At 32.0% G+C, this 26160-nt stretch overlaps 1 protein-coding gene across 1 annotated transcript; it reads left to right on the top strand.

The window, feature by feature from the left end:
• Positions 1-24914, top strand: LOC139489131 (BTB and MATH domain-containing protein 38-like; the record flags this gene model as incomplete). Its single annotated transcript, XM_071275267.1, is given in 2 exon segments — positions 1-358; positions 24258-24914. Coding segments are annotated over 2 exon segments (858 nt in total), but the record flags the coding sequence as incomplete, so codon positions are not given.
• Between the last annotated feature and the right edge of the window lie 1246 nt (positions 24915-26160).

Consider the following 26160-nt stretch of genomic DNA (forward strand, 5'->3'; position numbering starts at 1 on the left):
CAGATGTTTGGTGCTACGCCTACGAGTTTTACGTTTGGGTCAGCTGTTGGAGTCCCAACGGTTTTTGGGGAAACCCCAGCGGCATCTGTGGATAGGCATGCTGATTGTACTGATGAGATTGAGAGCAAAAAGCGTTTGTCTCTTTTTTCTCAGCACGATTTAATAATTAAAATCGAGAATATAAAACTGAACGTGAACAAAGAACAGCTGATGGCCGAGTCACCAGTATTTGAGAAAATGTTTACGTCAGACTTTAAAGAAAAGGATAAACAGGAAATAGAATTGGAAGGAAAAGACGTGAACAGTTTTGTTGACTTTCTAAGGTGCACTTTACCAGGAATTGATGAAAAATTCACAGGTATTTATCTTTCTCTCATAGACTGTATTGTGGTGTTCACCAATGCTGTGCATTATTATTCTTACGTTTAAATATCACAAAAAGGGAAGGGTGGGTAGTCATTTATGGAAAGCCAACGGGGTCAAAATTCTTAATTCGTAACTTGTAACTGTGTCATTTCTAAATTGTTAATTCTTAAATTGTTAATTTGTAACTTGTTACTGTGAAATTCATAATGCTTAATTCGTAAATTGTCAATTTGTAACTTGCACCTTTGTAGTTCCAACATTCTTAATCGGTAAATTGTCAGTTTGTTACTTGTAACTGTGCAATTTCATAATGCTTCATTCGTAAATTGTCGATTTGTAACTTGTATCTTTGTATCAAAATTCAACACTCTTCATTATTGTCAATTTGTAACTTGTAGATTTCAAAATTCTTTATTGGTAAATTGTCTTTTTGTATATTGATGTTTTGTAACTTGTAACATGTGACTTGTCGATTCGTGACTTGTCGATGTGTGAAATGTCAAAGTGTATATATATGTGGTGGTGTTTAACGACCTTGACTGGCTATACAGCCCTCGCACGGTCGGCTCGGTGCCCGAAGGCGATTGGTGAGCGTTTGAATAATTTCTGCCGTGGGTCAGGAACAAGTAGTAAGGACGCCGAATGGAGGCCGCCATCTTGGTTTTGGTGAGTTGATTTTGGTTTGTTTACTATTTTGGATTTTACTTCTTCACAACGGCTGCTATCAGGGCCAGTTTGGTCAGCTTGGCAGCCCGCTAGCCTCGATGATGGAGTACTGTTAGATGATCTCGGACGTAGTTCTAAAGATGACAGGAAGCGTTATCAGGACCAAAGCCGTGAGGCAGTGAAATGAAGGTCGTATCACCCAACAGCCTAGGATACAGCCTTCGGACGTTAATCGGCATAACACTCCCCATAATACAATGGTTTTGGAGTGCATGTTAACGCAGGTACGCCAACTACTACGTCTATCTGTACGGCATGGATTGGTTTCTGTCATCTTAAGTAGTAAGTCGTTGATATCTAACTGTAAACCCTCATCGAAGATAGCGGGTAAAGGAGAGCTGGCCCAGCACGTCCGTTCAGCTGTAATGACTGAGACGTGACTGTGTGATGATGATAATGATGTCTATGTCAAAGTGTTAAATGTCATGGTTGTATTATGCTAACGATCATTATGACGACAGATGGCGCTCGGGTTCTTCTTCGGTGTATAATCCTCCTGTAAGTCGGAGTACCTCCATGTGGAATATATACCTAAGTAATTTTAATCCATTAATTACAGCAAATGCGTCTAAAAAAAAGCAAAACAAAAATTGCATGTTTACAGGATCCCAGTTTTATTTTTATTACTGACGTGGACTTTAGTTCGGAAACTATATAAAAAACATCCCGACTAGTTCAGTCCCTCAACATAATTGATCTCTCCTAATAACGAGGTTAATGAACTAGTCGTTGGTCAGTGGAATATTACGACTAGATTATTCAGGTATATGCAATAAGGAGATGTGGTAATGAACCGTATGATTACCAATGAGACAACTATCCACCAACGCGAAGTACAATTAAAGTCCATGTAAGCAACTATAGGCAACCTAATGCCTTCATCAATGACAACACCGTATACCATATAGCTTTCAACTCTGTTATTCATACAGGTATACAACTTTAACTACTCCAACACAACATATGCTATAGTTAAAGATATTATGTATAATAAAAGTAAGCTATGTGTCAAAATAGACAACCAATCAACTCCTTTATTTAGATCATTTATTGGAGTGAGACAAGGGGATGTTTTAAACCCCAATTTATTCAATTTTTTTATTAATGATCTCCCTGGTGTCTTTTCTTCTTGAGCTAACCATGTCAATGTTAATAACCAAAGGGTTGATTGTTTAATGTATGCTGATGACATTGTTATTCTCTCAGATTCACCAGAGGGATTGCAAGAGAGGTTAACCATGCTTAACAATTACTGTTCTAAATGGTGTTTAAATGTAAATGACAACTAGACAAAAGTTATGATTTTTAATAAAACAGGGAGACATTTTAATCTCCCTTTTTACCTAGGTGAAAAAGCTATTGGTTGTACATATAATTATAAATATTTGGGCATCACTTTTATACCCAGTGGAAATTTTTTTCAATGTAAAGATGAACTGTACAAAAAGTCTATGAAAGCATGTTTTAAATTACAACAATGTATGTCATCGTCAAAACGGCCTAGTGTTTCAACTTTACTCAATTTATATGACCAATTTTAACCTATGGATGTGAAGTATGGGGTATGTTTTCTGTAAACTCAGCTGCATGTAAGAAAAATTATCAATATATTTTAGAAAAGGTGTTTTCAAATGATACATCTGAAAAATCACATATCAAATGTATGAAATATGTTCTAGGTGTAAATAAGAAATCCAGTAATCTTGCTGTGACTTCTGAACTAGGGAGATACCCAATGTATTTTTATATTATATTAGCAATGTTAAAATATTATCATCGACTCGATAATTCTAAGAACATGTTATTATATGATGCATATTTATGTAGTAAATAACTTCACAATAACAAAGTGAATACATGGTTTTCAAGTATAGACTGTATTTTAAAAAAGCTGGGCATTCAAACATGTAATTTAAAAACCAGTATCTACTCTCACAAAATTTATCAAAGATAAGCTATATAAAAACTATCTCCATTTCTGGAAGGAAAATAGAAATAAAGTTTTACAATCAGATCAAGGTAAACTTACTACCTATTTTTCCTTTAAAACTCTATTTTGTTTTGAAACATATTTGGATCTAAAAGATTTTAGATTAAGACAATCAATCTGTAAAATTAGAATAAGCGCTCATCCATAAAGGATTGAGACTGATAGATATGCCAAACTTTATGTGAATAGGACACCGAGAAAATGTTTATCCTGTACTTTAAATAAAGTTGAAGATGAGATACACTTTGTAACTGAATGTCCACTATATATTGATAACAGAAATGAGTTTTTTACTGAAATTTCTCTAAATTGTAATAATTTTCAATCTTTAGACAACTTTTCAAAGTTTTTATGGCTATTTACACAAGAAAATTTAAATATGTATAAATGTTTAGGAAAGTATTTATCTAAAAATCTAGAGATAAGGAGAAGTTCAAAAATAATAAATGCAAATTAGCCACAAATATACATATTTTAAGTGGTATATGATTTTAAATGGATTATTTTAAAGATGTAAATTGTATTATCTGGTTCTGTCCTGGCCTTTTATAACATTTTTAATAGTATTAAACAATGTTGTTTTCTTATATTATATGTATGTATCACGAAGGCTCTTTATAGGGCCCTTTAATTGGAAATAAAATATTCTTATTCTTATAGTCGGCTTTAAAAGGCTACATCATTACTGAAAACCCCAGGTACTAGTAATAAACGATTTCTATTAATCATAAAATGCTATTATCGGACCATTTTATTCTGACAGGAAAGGGCTGACATATATATTCTATTCTGCTGTTGTCGGTTATATGGTCGGGTTGTTGTCTCTTTGACACATTCCCCATTTCCATTCTCAATTTTATGTATTAATATATATGCCTACTGAATTTTTCTGGACAAGAAGCTAAAAAATTGCCGCTACCAGATTTCCTACAATAAAAATGTACAACCAAGAGTCCCTCGATCTTAAAAGCTGCTTAATGCCCCGTATTCCCGATATGAACCCCACCTGGTGCCACACCTCCTTATAGCCCGGCAACCTTACTAAATCAAACATGTTGTTAATCGTTAATTAACTGAAATGATTCACGATGTTAATCAATATACCTAAAAAAAAAAAAAAAATTTGCATGTCAAATATAAAATAAAAAATCATTTGCAATGAATTCGTAACATCCTAATATCCTATTGACAAACCAGGTTGTATTCCGCCTGGGTCTTCTGTCTATCATTTTACTCTAAAAATGACCAAATACATACTCCTTTGACCAAACCCCAAATAACGTGCAAATATTTTCGTGGAGAAATAAAATTGAAGAACCTTATTGAGCGCGCTCACACGCCCCACGTCCCCACCGTTTGATTGTCACTGGAGAAATAAAATAAAAAAAGTTGTATAAAACATGTTCTTGGATTAATTTGCACTTCTCATAAGTGCAAATTGGAACAACACTTTTTTTTGTCGTAGAATCATCAAATTTGGCAATAATGTACCTCTGGGGATAAATAACACAATACAAAAAAAAAATTGGTGTGGCTCGCCCGGTTCGGCAACTGGAGTGAAAATAGTGACAAAATCCTGTAGGATATTTTTTTCTCCCATAGGATTTTTAAAAATCCTACAGGATTTTGAGAAATCCTATAGGATAAAGTCATAATCCCATAGGATATTTTTTATATCCTACAGGATATTTAAATCCTAAGGGATTTATAATCCCTTAGGAAAATAAAAATATCCTATAGGATATAGTTTCGCCCTTAGGATTAAAAAAATCCCTTAGGAAAAATAAAAGCATTTCCTATAGGATATTTTTTATCCTACAGGATATTAGTCTAATAAAATAATCCCATGGGATTAAAAATATCCGATAGGATTAATAAATATCCTAAGGGATTTCATAACAGAAAAAATATCCTGTGGGATAAAAAAGAATCCTAAGGGTAATAAATAAATCCTAAGGGTAATAAATAAATCCTAAGGGAGATTAAAAATCCTATGGGAGATCAAAGCAACTCATAAGAGAGAAAAAAATCCTATGGGAGAAAGAAATATCCTATAGGAGAAATAAATATCCTATAGGAGAAACAAATATCCTATGGGAGAATGAAATATCTTAGAGAAAAATCTATTTGTGAACTCAACCAAAGAACAGAGAATAGTTTTATATGTTTTTGTAGTAGGTAAGGATATTATTTTATTGGAGCAGACCAAATATTCCCAGATATTATTGTTTAAGAATTGTTAATTTTTCTACCAATGACACAAATTACCGATAAGTGTACTTCAAACATGGAGCTTGCATTGAGTTACTGCTACTGGTCCGTTTGTTATTTTATGTTTATTATTGCCATTTGCGTAGTTTCTTCTGTTACCTATTTCTACATTTGACTCTGGCTTCTTTTAAATCGAGTTTTCTCTTGTTTAATGCATTGTGGTTGTTTATTCCTCATTTGCTAAAGGAATAGGGGCCGGTTGAGATATCAAAAGTCATGAGTATACATCCATCGCCTGTCTCAAAGCAGAAACCTTTATCCTTTGGTAATCTCATGTGCTTTTTTTCAATTTAAGTTCAAAAGTGCATTTTAGTGTTTAGTGTAGCAACCATTTCTCTGAACTATTATTCATTATTGTTTAGTGACCAAAAGAGGCCCGCCTCTATGTGCGGAATTTTCTTTCTGCATAGTGGACTCATCATTTTGAACTCATCAGGGTTCCTGTACTCAACCGACTTGTTGGGTACTGAGACATGACTGTGACACCATCTGAACAAAAACTGTGAATAAAATCAGAAGCAATTTTAAAACAACACATGGTGTTGGGGCTAAGAATACCACCAGCTTTTCATTGAAAGTAATGACAAGACAGAAACATGCGTCCAACGGGTATATCCAATACACTACAATTACTTAAACAACTTTGAAAATCGTACATAAGTGTTTTTTATTTTTTTATTTAGTATAGCTTGCTTTCCGTGAAGATATTTTTATTGTGGAGATGCCTGGATAGATTTGCCAGTAACCATACTTCTTCTATTGTGTCCTCAATATGCATGTAGTATTTGCAACTGAACATTTACATTAACTTTCACCAATAAATTCTTCAACAAAATTTGATAATAACTGAAATTTTATGGAACTAAACACTAGATGTAACTAAAGACAGTATTGTTCACCTAGGTCTATGTGCATCGCTGACAACAGACACATCAACACGTTAGGCTAGAATATCACGGTACGTCTAAACACTGCTAAGGACTCCTCAGTGCACTAAGGACTATACAATGCCACTAAGGACTAGAAGGAGTGCTGTTGTGTGTATTATTTTTACATATTATGTTAGAGATTGATATTTCATGCATAAATTTCAAATTTTATAGAAAAATAATCATAAATAAACAAGATATTCAACATTATTTAGGCACGTGCCCGTTTTTCTTTGATATGCCGAAAATCAATGAACCGTTTGACACGTGCCAAATGACAAAACAATTCATTAAACAATCATAATCTTTTTATTTTAGGTAATAAACAATTGTATCTAAAAAAATGTATGCTTAATATTTATAATTAAATGTGTTGTTCTTATGAAAAATGATTACAGAACAAATAATTTTGTTTTTGTTTTACTTCTTTCCCGACAAAGTTATTTGCCACAGGTGCACGACTTTGATGTGCGCCTACTAAATGACTAATAAGTTAGAGTGTGGTCAGCTTGTTATGTAAGAGATATGAAGACAAAATAAATATATATAATAATAATAATAATAATAATTTATTTTATTAAAGTGTCACATACTTGTCTACAGATTGTTTATACAGTTTATATAATATACATTGCACAATAATAAAATAAGACAAATACCCAGCCTAGAAAGGCTTATGAGACACTATATATACAAATATATATCTATTTAACAAATACAAAATAAAAACATAATAAAATGTTAAAAATGTTTAAAATTATCCGGATATTACACATCATAAAAAAAATATTAACATAAGTAGTAAAAAGAAAAACCCAAAAAAACAAACCAAAAAACATATCTTTTAAAAATAGATATGACAAAATTAAGTATGACGTAAAAAATAAATAAATGATATGTGATAAAAGAATATATTTTAAAGAGGTTATACAAACAGAATGCGAAGAATAAAACGAAGTAATCTTGTTTTATTAAAACCCTCTAAGTAAAATAGTCAATAAAAGAATATGATTGAAATGAATTAAAAAAAAAAAATAATAATTAAAAAATAACTGTTACTTTGACTTTTACAGAAATATACAATCATGAATTAAAAAATAAATAAATTAAATATAACTTTGACTTTTACGAAAATATACAATTAAGACTGTAGATTACTTTTCAGAGCGCGACGTCTTCTTATCATATTATGCACCAAGATAGATAACTCGTATTGTAATTCAGCATTTTGAATTAAAAATACAAATTGATTAAAATCTGACTTTGTACAAAAAGAATTATCCATGACCATAGCTCTGTGAAACAAATTAAACCTTAAGTCACTGTAAATGTCACAATTAATCAAAAAGTGTATTTCATCTTCTACAGCATTATTACAAAATGGACAAATTCTTTCTCCTAACGGTATTGGTGGTTTCGTATAACGACCCGTCTCGACAGACAGAGGTAAAGTTCCACATCTAAGTTTACATAAATTACTTCGTAAGTGGCGTGGCATTGCGTTAATAACATAGTGTTCAGGTTGAAGGTCCTTCTTATAACGTCTATATAGCCTCAATTTGTTTCCATTCACATTCGAATTGTCATTCCAAAGTTTGGTAAACCACAACTGTTCGTCTAGTATTCGTAATTTACTTTTAATCACTTTAAAAAATAGTTCTTTGCTAATTCCGGGCTGCATTAAGTGTTCTACAGACATGTTGCGAAATAACTTGATCACATTACAGTTCCAGGATCTACGTTTTCGTTTCGACCATAAATGTATCTTATAGAAAGTACGAGAATTATCTGAATTTTCAAGTTTATAAAAGAATCTCAAAACTATATATTGATAAGTGTTTTGTTTTTATTTTAATTTCGACAAAGATGCGTGTATATATACAAATGGTTTCACTAAAACAATACGATGGAATTGAGAGAGAGAAAATTATGTGTCGTTCTTGGGGTTTATCCAAACCACTAGTTTTCAACCAGCTTGATATTTGTTTACAAAGGCTTCATACGGTACTTATTTGTTTGTATATTTCGACATTTTATTATTCTTCTAAAAGTAAAAGAAGTTAAAAAAATCATTTCCCGATTTTAAGTCAGATTAAGTTTCATTTTCAAATATATAAAAGAGACAAATGTTTTAAAAATGTTCCACACTTTTTAGTACAGTATTCACGAATTTTTTTTCAGTATGTGTAAATTTAGAGCTAAAGATATAATTCTGACAGAGAAAGAGAATGCTTCGTATGAATGCCTTGAAAATATGCCTTTACCACATGATGTGTAAATAATTATTTTTTGTAATGCAATAAAATCAGAATATTTAAACCTAAATATATCACGCGAAAAAAAGAAAAAGCCGACAGAAATATTTTCAACTATAATTTCTTTAAATCTACTTTTCTTAAAGAAGAACAAGTATCACAGGCACTTGTCTCAGAAAAGGTATTTTCGGCATATCAAAGAAAAACAGGCACGTGTCTAATAATGTTGAATATCTCCTTAATTTATTATTATTTTTCTATAAAATTTGAAATTTATGCATTAAATATCAATTTCTACCGTAATATGAAAAGAAATTGCATGTAACAGCTCTCCATCTAGTTCTTAGTGGCATGTTATCAGTCCTTAGTGCACTAAGGACTCCTTAGCAGTGTTTAGACACACCCAGAATATCATTCGTAACTAAAACTTTAAAAAAAATCATTATTGCTGATAATTTCAGAGATTAAAAGGACAAATCATTTTGGTTTTGTTTTATTTCTCTTCCTATAAATATTTTCGTGTGCATGGCTTTCATGGGCGCCAACTCTTAAATTAGAATATGGTGAGCTTGTTAAAATGTTTATACATGTATTAAAAAGTTTTATCAAGAAAATGTAATAGAAATGTCGACAATAAAAAACTGAGATATTCTATGCTGAAAATAGATATAAATATAATTAGTGGTATGAGTGCTAATATTACAGTTGATTTGGCAATGGAGAAAAATGTTCGTATCCATCAAAAATTTTAAAACTTTACACACTCTGTGTTCTCTTTGATTTGATTTTTTTTATAAAAACCTATCTCCATTTCCAAGTTGTGGTCCCTTATGCGGAATTTTGTTGAAATTTGAAGACTATTAAAAATTTAATAGGTCAAAGAATAGCCTTCAACATTTGAGGCTTTTTATAGCCAAGGCTGCGTTTAGTTTAAACATATTTTATTTAAAAATTGAATAGGTCAAAGAACAGCCTTCAACACGGATCCTTGGAAATTAGAAAATTTGCAATTAGAGGCCGCAAGAATAGTAACAGGTCTACTAATATTTACAAAACCTGAAACTTTATATTCTGAGGTTGCCTGGGAATCTCTTTATGAAAGAATAAGGATGTAGTCGTAATTGCGTGTCGATATCTTGTCAATCATACTGTTGTTTTATTCGACTAACTAACTTTATACGGAAAATTTTTGCATTTTTTTTAAATTACCATGGTCTGTTGTTTTTAAACTGTTAATATTGGAATTAAGTAAAGAGTCAAAGTTGAAATCATGAATAAGTGTTCCGTGAAAATTGTTTTCGAAAATATAATTTGTTCATAATTCTTTAAAGTAATAAACTTTTTTCAAATAAATTCTGATCTTCCCTCATCTGATCACCAGCATGGCTTAAGGTATTACTTCCAAAGGTATTGTAAGGGGTGTGAGGTGACACTTCCAGGTATTCAAGCGATTTCCTGTCGGACTTGCAAGTTCATGCATCGTTTCACTTCTGCAGGTAATATTCAGTGTACACGGCCGATAACTTATAACTTTCCATTTTGAACTATCAGATGTATAATAGAATATAGAATATTTTTTTTTTTTTTTTATAATATACCATGGAATTGTCCAAACCGATACAGGTGAAATACGTAGAATAATATTGCTGTGTCTATTGTGGACACAGCAATAAAATCAGATTTAAGATCCTTATGAGCCCGTAGTAAAGTAAAAAAACTGTAAAAAGCCTTATTTAATAAATTTGCTCGATTAACCTTGAAGTGAAGACTAATAAAAATTTGCGTGTATAGTGAACCCCCTAAATAAAATAATACTATGTTCTAGACCACTTCCCCTTTCGGTGATCCACAGAAATGATTTTTTACTATATAGCATGTTAACAACTCTGTCTTACTTGTCATAACTAAACTCATACGCTTGTTTATAAATAACATTTCTGGTGTAAAATAAAAATATAAATAATACCCAAAAAATAAGATTTGATGAAATTACAATCTATTTAAATATTTTTTCCAAGGTTGACTTTGGGAAAATGTAATATATACTCGATGTCAATAGTGAAGAACAGATTGGAACATACCAGAAATATTGATTTAAAAAAATGTACGCACTTGTCGATGATTCGTCCATACGACTGGGTAGAAAGTTACGGAACTATAGCGCAATTTAAAATATATACATGTATACATTAAACATAAGAAAAAAACATATATTTTGAATAAATTGGGGTAAAAGTTTTGTAAATAGACTAGTCCACGTATGCCAACAGTATGTAATCATCGAATGTCGATAGACTATTGTATACCAAAAGAAGAAGACGAAGAAGAAGAAGAGAACCAATTTGATTTAGATACAGGTCGATGTTTAACTTGCTTTGGTTCATCGAAGTTGTGGACATAGTAAAATCACAGATTTATTTTGACGTTATTCACGGTATTGGTGCCACTTAGCGTTACACGACGTTCCTAATAAAACAACGATTTTGACGTTGTTCCAAAAAATGTACGCACTTGTCGACGATTCGTTTATACGACTGGGTAGAAAGTTACGGAACAAGACTGAAAAATACGGAACAAGACGGAACAAGACTGAAAGTTATGGAACAAGACGGAACAAGACTGAAAAAGTTTCAAACGTTGACCTTATATTTTAGGGCACAGGACGTTTGCGCTTTTATACCTGTAAAACGATAGGACATTTGCGCTTCAAATACTATGGACATTTGCGCTTTTAATTTTGATTCACCTGTAATAAATTCACCAGACATTTGCGCTTTTTACCTATAGTCGACTACCTGTAATCTTAATGAGAAGTAAATCATTACGTAAATAAATTTAACTTATATTTGTCATTAGTTAGTTCACATTTACACAGTGAACATGGATTTTAAAGTTATAGTTACTAGTAAAGAAAAAAAATGAATATGTCTTGATGGATTTTTATATCGTTTCGACCAAACCCTAAAAATTGGAGACCTTTCAAGGAGATGTACCGTTGAAAAGGAGAAACTCGATCATTTATTTGAAATGTGGGCTAAGTACCAATCAGGACAGTTAACAAGAGCAAAATTTGTTCACTCATTGGGCTTCAAATATCAAGCTAAAACTGACCTGTAATTGTGATGACAGTACTTGATTTTATTTCTGTACATACACTTTAAACATATATCAACAATGTGCTATGACATATGAAGGTGCTATGAATTTTAAACTTTTAACCATAAAGAATGACTTTAACTCTGCCAGGTCAAACCTACCGGTCCCAAGCCCGGATAAAAGAGGAGGCTGGGAAGTTATAGATATATATATAAAAAAAAAAGCGCAAATGTCCTATGTAAAAAGCGCAAATGTCCATTTTTAAAAAGCGCAAATGTCCTATGTTTTGAAGCGCAAGTGTCCACAAAAAAAAAGCGCAAATGTCCTATGAAAAAGCGCAAACGTCCCGTGCCGATATTTTACTCATGTGAAAATGCCGCTTAAAGTACAGAGAATTTCGATGTTGCTTCTTTATATGTTTTTATTTTTTTCAAGCGGGTGCAAATGCAAAATTCCATTTAATTAAAATAATTTTTAATATTTGAAAAGAATTGTCTGCAACAGTAACACAAAATAACAATTTGATGTCTTGTAAAATGATTTAAATATATAAAAAAGATGTGGTATGATTGCTAATGAGACCACATTTCACAAGAGACCAAATTGTCACAAAAATAAACAACTATAGGTCACTGTACGGCCTTCAACAATGAGCAAAGTCCATACCGCATAGTCTGTTTTACAAGGCCCCGAAATGACAATGTAAAACAATTCAGTCGAGAAAACTAACTGCCTCATTCATGTTACAAAATGAACGAAAAAGTCTGTTTTGTATATTTTTTTACTTAACTTTCAAATGTGAGGCTCTTATTTTATCAACACTTTAATTCTTGGACTATTATACTAACGTTAATATAATAGTCCCAGAATTTTATTTTTTATTTTTCTTAAACAGTGACTTATATATTGTAGGCAAATAATTAAGAAAATTCAGGTTATCAAGGAATTTTCACATTTTGTACATAAATCAGGCCGTTAGTTTTCTCGTTTGAATTGTTTTTACATTTATCATTTCGGGTCTTTTATAAATGACTACAAGGTTAGGGTTTTGCTCATTGTTGATTGCATATAGAAATAAGATTGTTATGTATGCCACTGGACGAACACTAATTGTGAATATTTTGATGGGAAACTATTAAGTATCAAAGTTCCAAATTAATTTCGGGATTTATTTTCTTTCTCGATATTCAATAACAGAAGAAAAAAAAAATTGCTTGTCCGCTAAATAGGGATTTTCTTGTTAAACATCGTTAAAAAGATGTGTGTCTAAGGTGAACGCCACAAGAACCCTGTAATACTAGTACGAGAGTATAGCATGTAAACATTCCTTCTTAATGATATGGTTGTTTTGGAAATCTTTTCTTACAACTCATGTCGGCGCTAACATGTCCTTTAGTAGTTATTTTTTTTTTCCAAAAGTCCAATTTCACGTTTCCGCATTTTCGTGCATTACTTTTCCGAAATAAGTAGCGGCGTTTTTACGTTTCCGCAAATTGGTATTACTTTTCCAGAAAAAGAAATTACTATTCCGGAAAAAAATTAATTAAGGTATACCTGTTGATTGAAATAACAAAAAATAAATATTTATTAAGTTAAAGGTCATCATAACAAAGTCTACAGTAGTACATATACATTCACCGTTTACTAGTTTTGTATTTTGGTCAAGAAAGAAGTCCATCTTTTCCTTTTCATATTTCTGAACGGTTTTTTTTTAAAGTTAGAGTTATCATCTTTATGCAAAATTGAATGATTTCGTATACTAGTAGTATTACGTTTTCTGTGTCTCTTAGATTTTTTAAGAATACATTTTCGCATGCTTAAACATGATAAAGAAAGCACGTCAACTGTTAGACTCGTGAAAATATTTTTCAACTTTTTAAAGCTTCATCTGTGTGATCGAAATTGTCGAAAGATTCTTATGACAATTTTAATAAAAAGTGATGCAAGTACAAGGGACCAGACGATATGATATAATTGGCACTAGGGAATGAATTATAGAAGTAAACTATTTCAAAATAAATAATTCAATATTTTATATTAATAACATCTTTAAGAATTACAAAATTTAATGTTTTATCGACACATGGGGAGAGATCCGTTTGCGCCAAAAATGCGTCCTTTTGCGCCACAACTTTTTTTCTCAAATGCTACGTTTGCGCCACCTGTTTTAAAATTACATGGTATCATTTGCGCCAAAAATAAAATATACGATTGCGCCAATTTAAAGAAAAATGACTTCCCTCCTCCTTTTTGGCTTGGGACATTTTAATGATTAACTTTAAAATATAAAACTATTACAGTCGGACATCATATATATCTGTTTAAGAAGTTAAAGGCTGGAATTTGTAACTCATTACACATTCAAAGTCTATGCGGCTAAGTTCTCCTTCTGGGACAACGTACATTCTCTCCTCAAAATCTACATGCATAGATGTAAAATTCATTTGAAGATTAAACCTGTCACAACAATCCTTAAGCAAAGAAAACATTTTTCTATAACAGTCTCCTGATTTGGAAGGCAAAGTGGAATATAATGTCCATTCCTAAATCCATGTATGGTATATATTAATCTATAATATGTACGATCAATATGTGTTCAGGTAAATTGGCGCAAATGAGTTCCGAAAACTGGCGCAATTGATACTTTTGAATTATTTTTTTTAGCGCAAATGATACCCCTGAAAAACAGTAATTGGCGCAAAAGGAGTGCTGCCGACACATGCCACGTTCAATATTGATTGCAATCTGTGTAATCGATTGAAATTCATGATCATTCAACCATGGACCGCTAATCACGCACGTGTGTACAAACAGTTTGACTATGAATATGTTTTTTCGGCGACTGTTTTTTCGTCATGTGTTTGGTATTTCAATTGGTTTATAAAACAAATTATGGATATCAATAGGTCAATCGGGAAAAAATATTCCATTTATCATAAAAAGCTTCACAAGTTCCAAGAAATGGTTTGACACGAAATAAAGATATGTATCTGCTTTTATAAGCTATTCTATAAAATATATATATTATAACGTTACTTAAAACTGCGAAAAAAAAACTGAACCATTTGTCGATAAAAAACGGACGAACGAAATTGTAAAAAATATATATTATCTTTAAAATTTTTTAGTATATTTATTCTAATTTATAAATCAAAGGTTGATCACCAGCAGTATGTGTGCCTTACTAGTTTATAGTGTCGTGGACTGTGATGTATGCTGCCACCTTCGAGACGTATTTGCTAACGGTTCATTAAAAAAGAGGGTCAGGATGGGGTCGATGAATAGTGAATAATGGGTTAAAAGTGCCGAATAAAGGAAAATAAATAATGACTACAGAAACATAGAGAAAAAGATAAGGAATAGAGAATGACGAAGTGCTTATATATATAAAGAACACAGAAAAAGACTGAACAATTATAGAATTAAGGACCCCCGTACAGGTCCTCATACAATTGACACATCTTATTTTCACACCTAGCAGTTTCATGGTATATACACATAGTGGTCAGCGTACATCTGCAATGTTCAATTAGGTGTGAAATTTTAATCTGGTAATTGAGATTAAATATAAAAGATGAATATAATGATTATTTCATTATGGTGTCGCACATTGGTCTTTATACAGTTAAAACAAAGATCGATAGCCAGCCTTCATAAAATTACGAGACACTAAATTTACAATAAAATTAATTAAAATATATACAATTATGAATTAGTTACAACAGGATTTGTATAGTTACACACACATCTTTATCAATGAAATCCAGGATTTGTTTAGTAAATCTTTGATGAAATTAAAATAATATCCACATTTGATATTAGCAGAGACATATAATACATATGTATTATATGTCCCTGATATAAGTAACAAAATAAACGAATAAAATCTTTATTAAAATGCTAATATTCTGATGATGGATATTATAATAAAATTGTCAATTGAAATTATCTTTGCAAAAGAAAATAAAGGTATATAAACTTGGGATTTTATTTGAAACACATCACAGTAACCTTTATGTAAGAAACAAATATGCACAAAGAAAGACAAAAATAATACTGAAGATATATTGTTTGTAAATCATAATTTCATAAAAACTTTTTTCTTCTAATAAAAAAACTATTTATTGTACAAGCTAAAAACTTTTGTTTGTATTTACAGTTCATATGAGCAATACATCTTTTCTCTGTGTTCATTCTGTCAAAGTTAATATGTTCACGTGATGTTTTAAAAAGTTCATATCGGAAGTCTGTATATAAAAGACAGACCATTAAAACATGTATTTCGTTTTCCACACAGTTCGAACTACAAAATTTACAAAGTCTATCATTAAATGGTATCTGCGGTATGGAATATCGTTCCGTCTTAACGGCTAGCAAAGTTATGATTTCGCAGAAAAAAATATGAAGATGTTAAATAAAATTATTTAAACCTTTCTCACAGACTTTTTCCCAACGTGTACACTTTGATTACATTTTTGTGACTTTCGTCCTACTTATAAAAACATGTGCGACTTTTCCCTCAGCATACATGTAAATCATGGGATTCGTAGAAATACTACAAAGGACCTCCTTAGTGCACTAAGAACAAAATTGTATACTAATGACCTGATGGAAAGATACTATCACAACGGATATGGCATCTAGAAAAAGATTTTGTAAAAAATCATAAAATCAAATTTTATAATTATGTCATTTTTAATTAGAAAGTTATCTAATATTTTCTCGACACGTGCTTCAATCGGTTGATTGCCACCTTTAGTGTAATCAGTAGAAATTCATGTTCGCTCAACCCTGTCCCGTTTATAATCCGCTTGTATATACCGATTTTAACATGTATATGGTATTTCAAATTGTTCTCTTGGTTTTTTTTCGTTTGTTTGTTTCTGCCGTGTTTATTCTGTCTGGTAAATTTTTTACTTCTAAGGTAATAGCGTTTTCTCAAATATTTTCAGTTTTTGGAAATGTTTATCCTTTTTTTTTTTTTTTTTTTTAAAATACAAATAATTGTAAACACTTCACGGAAAGGTGAGGTTTAATACTTGGTTGCTTAACGTCCAGTGGCCTATACTTCACTTTTTTTTTCTGATGTCAGAAACCATGCCTCACCGCAAGGTTTTTAAAAGGATAAAACACAGGCAAATGCAAAAAGATTCTAATGACTATCTTTGCTGCCTAGGTCTCTATATAATGATTTATGTTTTATGGGATACTAAACTCCTGTTCTACAAAAACAAATATATTCAGTTTAAGTGAGGTTTTAGTCTGATCTAAGTTCTGATGTGATTTACTGAGAATGTTTCACTTATTTATAAGAGGCAGTACCAAACATGTTTATCTTTAACATGTGGTCAGGTTAAATACATATAGGGTTAAACACTTTCCTCGACATGTTTAGGAGAGGAACATATTTAGGGTACGAACTTGTTTACAAATGCATTACAAGTATAGATATGTGTAATTTGATGTTCAGGCCCCGGCTAAACACATTTTTAGACTGTAAATATGACTTATTTATTTCTTACAGCTACTTCAATTTCAACGTTTGTGGATAGGTGTTTCATTGACATCTCTTTTTGCTTATTTTTGTTGTATATATTTTTTTTCATTTTCCTTGTCTTTTAAAAAATATTCCATTATAAATTTTATTTGATGCCGAAAATAAGAATACGAAGAGTTATTTGTTAAATGCTATAACTAAGCGAAGTAAAACAACCATTAATAATTGTGTATAAGAGCATCATATATATTTATAAAAAAAAAAATCAAATACAAGCAGACATACCATTTGTGACACCAATTTCATTTATTTCCAAATCTTAAAACCTTATATTTCCACAGTTGTCCAGTTCTTTAGCGTCTCTTAATAATGACAGAACGGGCTTTAGAGTCATATGATTAAGTTAACTAAATTATTTAGTTCTCCCATGCACATTGTGAATTATATTTCTTACATCACTGCTTATTACATTATACAATAAAATGGTATTCATCTTCAATTGTTGAATAAAGATGAATTGTTAAAAAAAAAGCATTGTCATCAGTTTTAAAGTTATCGTTCATAGAAGACAGTTATGATTTATATTCTCTTTTAAAAACGTAATATAGTATTTACCCCTTGGAGTTTTTCTATATTACTTCTGTAATCGAATTTGAAGAACCCCACGGACGCCACATACTCTCATATGTCTCTCAAGGTATAATGATAGTCTGTAAACTCTAGTGTTGTAAATAAGGAAATGAAATCGCAAAAGCTTTGTTTCTCACTTTGTATCTCAAAATTGGCTTCTTTAAATAAACAAAGAAGCTTACATAGCAATTTCCTTAGAAACAAAATAAAACAAAGGCAAAGTAAACACAAAAATTTTGAATTGTGATTCCATTTTGCAGGCTTTACCTCAATCGTTTATTCCTTCTATAGTTCCTGAGTGGAATAAACCTGATACAAAACATTGCAGTGTCAACTCTATATCTAAATTTGAGAAAGAATTGAAAACAAAAACCAATATCTTTTGGTAGGAAATTAAATATTAATTTTTAACGCAATTGCGATGCTCCGCTTTATTCTAGAACTATGAAATTTTTCCAGCTTATATTACAAATGACCTGTTTTGCAAATGTGTGTCAGATATTGTGGATCGGTACGTCTAAATAACAACACAGGACTTCCTGTACGAATAGGGACATAAAAAGTATACCCAAGGCAAGTTATAGATATAGGAAGATGTGGTGTGAGTGTGAGATATAGGAAGATGTGGTATAGATATGCATTCGGCACTTTATTTATTTCAAAAAATATTCGTGTATTGAAAAATTTGTGTAAATTAATTAGAAATATCAATATAGACGTATGTTCTCCAGGTTGATCCCCAATCTCTCATTCTTGTTGCTCGTTTTGTGCAAACTTGTCATGCGCAAAATCTGTATGTTATTATATGTAAAAATATCGTTCCTTGTACCATTAAACTTGGTTTTATAAGAAATAAAGAATCTTGATAGAAAATTTAATTTTTGATCTTATACTTTTTGTTTTGATAAAATCAATTCAATATTTGAGAAGCTATTTACAAAAAACGTTAAATACACTTTTCGTTTTGTTTCAACTTTATAATGAAACTCGTCCTCAATTTCACCTAATTTTACATAAAGTATATATAATAAATAAAATGTTCTCTTTAACTATTTTGCCATCTACCAATTTCAATAGACATTTTTTTAATTGTGTTCAAAGTTCTAAATCTACAAAAGAATAACTATTTTTGTAACATTGAATACCAAAGAAAGCTTCGCAAGTTAAACTGTTTTTTGGCATAATTGTTTTTATTCCCCCTTTTCTGAAACTCCTGATAGAATAGAACATCACAAAACAGCTTACACATGCACATTTGTTTAAAAAAATATTTTTCGCCATTAAAACTCATTCTTGTCCCGTATGACATTTCCTGAACGAGTGAAAATCTGAAATAATTATTTTATTAAGCTTATATCTTTATTGCGGTAGCCTATTGTTGAAAAAGGGTATAATTTTAAATTTCATGAAGTAAGATTCATACCACCAGAGACATTCAATATACTAGTAAACAAAAGAAACGACACAAGGCAATACATTAATCATATAAAATAAAATTAGATACAAAAGCTTTGCTCATTGTGGGAAGCCGTAAGGTGAACTACATGTATAGTTGTTAATTTCTATGTCATTCGTCTCTTTGGCAATCATACCACATCTTCTTTTTTTTTATATAAATTTGCGTTCATCAGCTTCATGTGGACCTTGGTGGAAAGCAATAGTTTGAAGTTGTCTCATTCACAATCGAACCACATCTACTTTTTATACTGTCCAAAACCGGGAATGATAGCTGCAAAAGGCAGCAATTAAAAAACAACAGCATAAAGCATCGTAGTGGCCATCTTAGTCTGTTAACTAATTTTCACGTTGGTAGGAATAGGGGGGGGGGCTTTACTTTTTCAGCAAGGTTAAGTCGAAAGTCGAGCTGATGAAGTCAAGAGTGGACAATATTTCTGTGCTCAAGTCTACCCTTTGGGTTCGAAAAAAGGGATTAAGAGTAAATATTGATGAGACAACAACCCAACAACACAGACAATCAAGATATTGAAAGTTTTTTTTACAGTCTTTTGGGTTTTTTTTTATTATAGAGAGATCCCTATACACCTTATCAAGCCAAACAAAAACGTTCCATGTATAAATAAAGTAAGGAGCTAATTTCATATTACCTGCCATTAAAAATATCACAAAAGGCACATACATATTTTGTGAAAAGTTTAACCATACCATTTTTATAATATCAATTCGTGGAAATCAAACCAAGTACATGAAATAAAAATCAGTACAAGGAAAATACTTCTCTATTTATTAACGATTTAGTAGATATATAATGAACGTTGAATATGCCTTATATCCAGACCTGTCCAGAGACAATTTCAAGTTCCAAATGTTATACTGAATATGAACCCTGTTCTAGACTGATAGTGTCGAGAAAGATTTTTAACGTGCTTGTTCACAAGGTAACACTCCGCATTTGGACATCATTTAGCCACTCGAGCATACCAGTCTTTTTTTACAGATATATCATGTAATGGAGGAGAGGTGTAATTAAATTATTAATTCCACTAAAGTCTTGCTTAGCGGAGGAACAGCAATTTTAAATGTTGACGTATTTGGATTGACCAGGCCGGGATTTGAACCCACGATTTCCCGCACTAAGTGCAAAAACATAACCAAGAGAAATCTGAAATATAGTATCATACCAAAAAAACTAAAGTGCTATAAATAATCCAATCTAAAAGAACTCTCCCTTTTATTTAAGCCATCAAAATGCATTTAACCAGTTGATATTATTAAAAACTGTACTTGAAAAACGATGGTCGATTTAAGCATAGATTTCATGCACGGAAGACTTCTGCACATTTGGTACTCTTGCACAATTAATTGAGGCAGCTCTGTTTTTATTCAATATATCCTCATTTTGCATTACCATTCCAAGTTCCATGTCCATTCTCTCAGTCGACCTTTTATATTTGCTATGAAAAGCCTACCTATTGTGTTCTCGTTATGAACATACATGTAATATTTACCACAGGACGTAAAACAAACAACATTTATTAAACAGACTCATTAATAATTAATATCATGAAAACCATATACGAAGGCAAGATTTGACAATCCTATAAAGTAATATTTCCATGTATCCGTTTCGATAATTATTGAAACTATAACGACCCTTTTCAGGGTTGCGTTCAATATCGTAGCAGCTACGTAGTGCGACGTAAATTTATGACTATTGAACGAGAAGCTAGCTTAGCTGCTATTAATATCTATGTAGCAGCTAGGCTAGCCACCCGTTCAAAAGTCATAAATCTACATAGCCCTATATAGCCGATAAGATATTGAACACAACCCAAGGTCGTGTTCAATATCGTAGCGGTTACGTAGATGGGTCGAGTTCAATATCGTAGCAGCTACGAAGTGCTACGTAGATTTTGACTATTGAATGTGTAGCTATAGACTAGTTGTTACATAAATATTGATAGCAGATACGTAGCCGCTACGTAGCTGCTACGATATTGAACCCAACCCTGGGACGCGTTCAATATCGTAGCAGCTACGTAGTGCTACGTAGATATTGACTATTGAACGTGTAGCTATAGACTAGTTATTACTTAGATTTTGATAGCAGCTACATAGTCGCTACGTAGCTGCTACGATATTGAACTGATCCCTGGTATCAATATCTATGTAGCAGCTAGGCTAAATACAAAGGTTGAGTTCAATATCGTAGTAGCTACGTAGTGATCAATATCTATGTAGCAACAATTGTTAACGTTTGTAAGATACCAACAAAACTGACGAATCCATCTTAGATGACAAAACGTATCAAAATTTAATCCTATGGGAGAAAAAATAATCCTATAGGACAAAGTTAATCCTAAGGGAAAACAAAATATCTTACAGGACAAAATTTATCCTAAGGGAGAGAAAAAAATCCGGTAGGAGAAAAAAATATCCCATGGGAGAAAAAACATCCCACAGGACAAAATAAATCCCTTAGGAGAAAAAAATATCCTAAGGGACATTAGTTTCTGTCAAAAAGTCTTTCATGATAATCCTATAGGATAAAAAAAATCCTATCGGATTTAACACTTTTTTTGAAAATCCTACAGGATTTTAAATCCCATAGGATATTAATTTAATCCCATAGGAGATAAATTTTCCTATAGGATAAATAAATCCGATAGGATTTATATATCCCATAGGATATTTAAAATATCCTACGGGATTATGACTTTATCCTATAGGATTTCTCAAAATCCTGTAGGATTTTTAAAAATCCTATGGGAGAAAAAAATATCCTACAGGATTTTGTCACTGTTTTCGCTCCAGTTGCCGAACCGGGCGAGCCATATCAAATTTATTTTTGTATTGTGTTATTTATCCCCAGAGGTACATTATTGCCAAATTTGATGATTCTACGACAAAAAAAAGTGTGGTTCCAATTTGCACTTATGAGAAGTGCAAATTAATCCAAGAACATGTTATAAGAAAAAAAATGAATCATAATTTCCTGTCGATATGTACATCTACATAGTAGGGGCGGATCCAGCCATTTTAAAAATGGGGGGTTCCCAACCCAGGATAAAGGGGGGATTCCAACTATATGTCGCTATTCAAATGCATTGATCGCCCGAAAAAAAGGGGGGTTCCAACCCCCGGACCCCCCCCCCCCTTCTGGATCCGCCACTGCATATTATGACTCGTCCTTATCATCTACAAGGTTTCATGATGTTCTGTGGTGTGGTTTCAGAGGAGTTGCGACGACAAACTGTTGCAGAGGTATATCGAAGAAGTTCAAAGGGGCGTAACTTCTAGAAAAAAAATGAATTGTAATTTCTTGTCGATATGCATATCTACTTAGTATGTCCTTATTATCATGAAATTCTGTTGTGTGGTTTGAGAGGAGTTGCGATGACAAGAAACAGGACCGATGGACTGACGTACGGACGGAAAGGCAGACAGACAGACGGACGGGTCAAAACATTACCGATTAAGAATGTTGTATCTACAAAGGTGCAAGTTACAAATTGACAATTTACGAATTAATCATTATGAATTTCACAGTAACAAGTTACAAATTAACAATTTACGAATTAACACTTTAGAAATTACACAGTTACAAGTTACGAATTGACAAGTTACGAATTAAGAATTTTGACCCCGTTGGCTTTCCATTGTCATTGAATGTATGATTTATTACTTATTGAAAAAATCATTAAACTACAATGTACTAGCATGCATTAGTTGGTCATTTATTTGTCATCTGTTCTTTTTTCGTGGAGAGATGATTCTTTGGCATTCTGACAACATCTTCCTAGTTTTATAATACTAGAAAATGCCCCCGAAATGGCAGTACAATTGAGCAAGTGATAAAACAAAGAGTGTGGACAGAGTATTGATTTGGACACGGTTGATGCATTTAGTTCTACATAATTTTGTATTTATTTACAGAAATGAAAATGAGGAATATATTGCAAAAGACCCCATTCATCTCGGTTGGAAAATAAAAATATTAGATACCCTAAGAAAAGTGCTACAAAGTGTAATTTTTTTCCGTAGTGTATTTTACCCTAAGGACTTAAAATTTCGCGGACAGTACGACGACTGGGCATGTGCGAAAATGTATAAGACACAGATCGACAATGGTCTTCGAAAGTTGATATTTTCTAAAAAAAAAAAAATGGCGTTTTCTGTAGCGTTTGGCCATTTACCATGACATGAAAACAGTTTGACTGATTTATACGTAGATTGCACTATATTAAAAGGTGGTACAATGTATTCGTAATCAACAAATGCATACTACAACATTTGCACAACTCTCTACCCACGTCAGCTATATAGCTTAAATTTTCAATGTTCAGCTTGAGTGTACAGTACCTCTACGCAATTAAGGAGGCTAGCGGGTACAAAAAAATCATCCAAAATAAAAAATAAATTATTCTTAACAAACTTTATTTATTACACTATTACATAGAGATTAATACATGGCCTTTTCCATATCAGATTGGGTATCATCCCGAATCCCCCATATCAGCCTGAGACGGAGTCGAGGTGCTGATATGGGTTGAGGGATGATACCCAGGCTGATATGGAAATATTTATAGATTTTACAAGTATAAAGTAAAATAATAAAAATACTTAACTCCGAGGAAAATTCAAGTGGAAATTTAAGTCCCCAATCAATTGGAAAAATCAAAAGCTCAAACACATCAAACTAATGGACAACAACTGTCATAATTTGTATTCATGACTTAGAACAGACATTTTCTTATGTAGAAAATGGTGGATTAACCCTGGTTTTATAGCTAGCTAAACTTCTGACTTGTATGACGGTCGCAAAAAAATCCATTATAGTGACATTTGAAATGTTCAGTAATATATCACTACTTGGTTGGCTTGTTCACTAATCAGACGAAAGGTCCTTCATTTATGTGTTGTTTTCGAAATGTAGACGCGATATTGCCAAACACTGTCGTGTTGTCACCTTTCTCGTTGCAAACGACACTACAGTTACAAAAGCCTACAAAAAAATCTATCATGTTTTTTTTTTATAGATAAAACAGTTCAATCGGTGATTCCTCTGGCAGATGAATATCAAACGTCCAACACACTTCGAAAAGCAGATCTGTTCCTTGCAGAAAAGAGCAAAGCCATTGGGGATAAAATCACTTCTGAGCAATTAATAACAAACATTCTACAAGCAGAGCTCTATCAACTCCCATCTTTCCTTGAGGAATCTATAACCATTGCCTGCAGGAAATCGTTTGAAAAGTTTGTAAAAAATCCAAAATTTAACGAAATTACTTCTGAAACTAGATTGAAAATTGCTTTAAAGCGTTGGAGCGACATGGATGCAGTTTTTAAATCAACAAATCATCTTAACCATGTATCGGAAAGTGTTGACTTCTATAAGTTGCATGGACAGCCAGTGTTGCCTTCATCACCGATAGAAGAATCGGGGCCTTCTTTTGGCCGTGGTGGATTAAGTCCAGGAGCTTCGGTACATACGCAGAATCTATCCATTCAACTTAAACCATTCATGCAGACAAATTGACCTAAATGGTCGAATTTGGTATGACAAGTAAACGAGTATGTTTCTGGTTATAACACTCTTCATAATGTTATAAACCTGTGGGTATATCATAATTTTTTTTAAAAGGGAGGGTATTATCATTTTCATTGGTGTTAAATAAACTGACTTTATATACCTATATGAATTTATTTTCTTTCAGAAAAATAGGTCATTCAAAACAACCATCAACCCGGACGATTTTCAATGAAATATGCTTCTAGGCATACAAGAATAACCCGTGTGAGTTAATTACTTTTCCCTGATTTAAATGAAAACTATAATTTACTTAAACATTTAATATAATTCATTTGATAGTTTTCGTGTGTTGTTGGCAATCGGAGGTTGTACTTTTTAATGCTCAATCTTCGATATACTTAAGACATAATCAATATCCTTTTATAAGACTAAAGTACCAAATACTTCGTAACGAATAATGACTTTTGTTCCAAATGAAGGCACATGATGTGAGATAATTTAATGATATACAATTTTTAAAACAAGCCAGATCTATATATAAATAGAAGATGTGGTATGATTGTCAATGAGATAACTGTCCACAAGAGACCAAAATGGCAGAGACATTAACAACTATAGGTCACCGTACGGCCATCAACAATAAGCCCATTTGTGTGTAGGGTTTTGAAAATCTTATTGCTCCGCACTGTATTGGAAATCATATTTTGGCCAACATGAACATTCTTTTTTCGTGTTACATGTGCTTGTACGTGTATCATAATTTCGTGCTCTCTTCGTGTCAGTTCTGAACTTTTTACATCTATGTATACCTTTTATTCTATAAAACTATTAAATAGTCTTATTTTCATTAAAAACAGTTCAGAAATTATGAAAGTACTTTATAGTGGGATGGAGAGAATATAAATTAAAAATATATAATTTATTTGTTTTGCTATTCGAAATAAAAATGTTCGGAATAGTTTAATTTGTATAAAATTGTTGAAAGTTCTATGCTTTTCAGCGATAAAAATATCAGGAAAAACGGAGAAAATCCATAAAATCCCCTCTGTCATACACTGACTTCGCACAATGAACTTTTCATACACAGTTATCGAGCGGTAGCAAAATTCATTTGTGTCTTGCTTCATGCAGTAACAGTGATATTTTTGTTATTTCGCAGAGTCATGTATTATCTAGATTAAATGGTGAAACTTTTGTATTATTAAACATTATAGAAGAGGGGTGAAAGATACCAGAGGAACAGTCAAACTCATAAATTGAAAATAAACTGACAACGTCATGGCTAAAAATGAAAAAGGCAACCACACAAATAATAGTACACAAACACATCATAGGAAACTAAATACTGAGCAACACGAACCCGGCCAAAAACTTGGATAATCACAGGTGCTCCGGAAGGGAGAGCAGAT

The sequence above is a fragment of the Mytilus edulis genome, chromosome 9 (assembly GCF_963676685.1).
Source record: "Mytilus edulis chromosome 9, xbMytEdul2.2, whole genome shotgun sequence".
Classification (NCBI taxonomy): domain Eukaryota; kingdom Metazoa; phylum Mollusca; class Bivalvia; order Mytilida; family Mytilidae; genus Mytilus; species Mytilus edulis.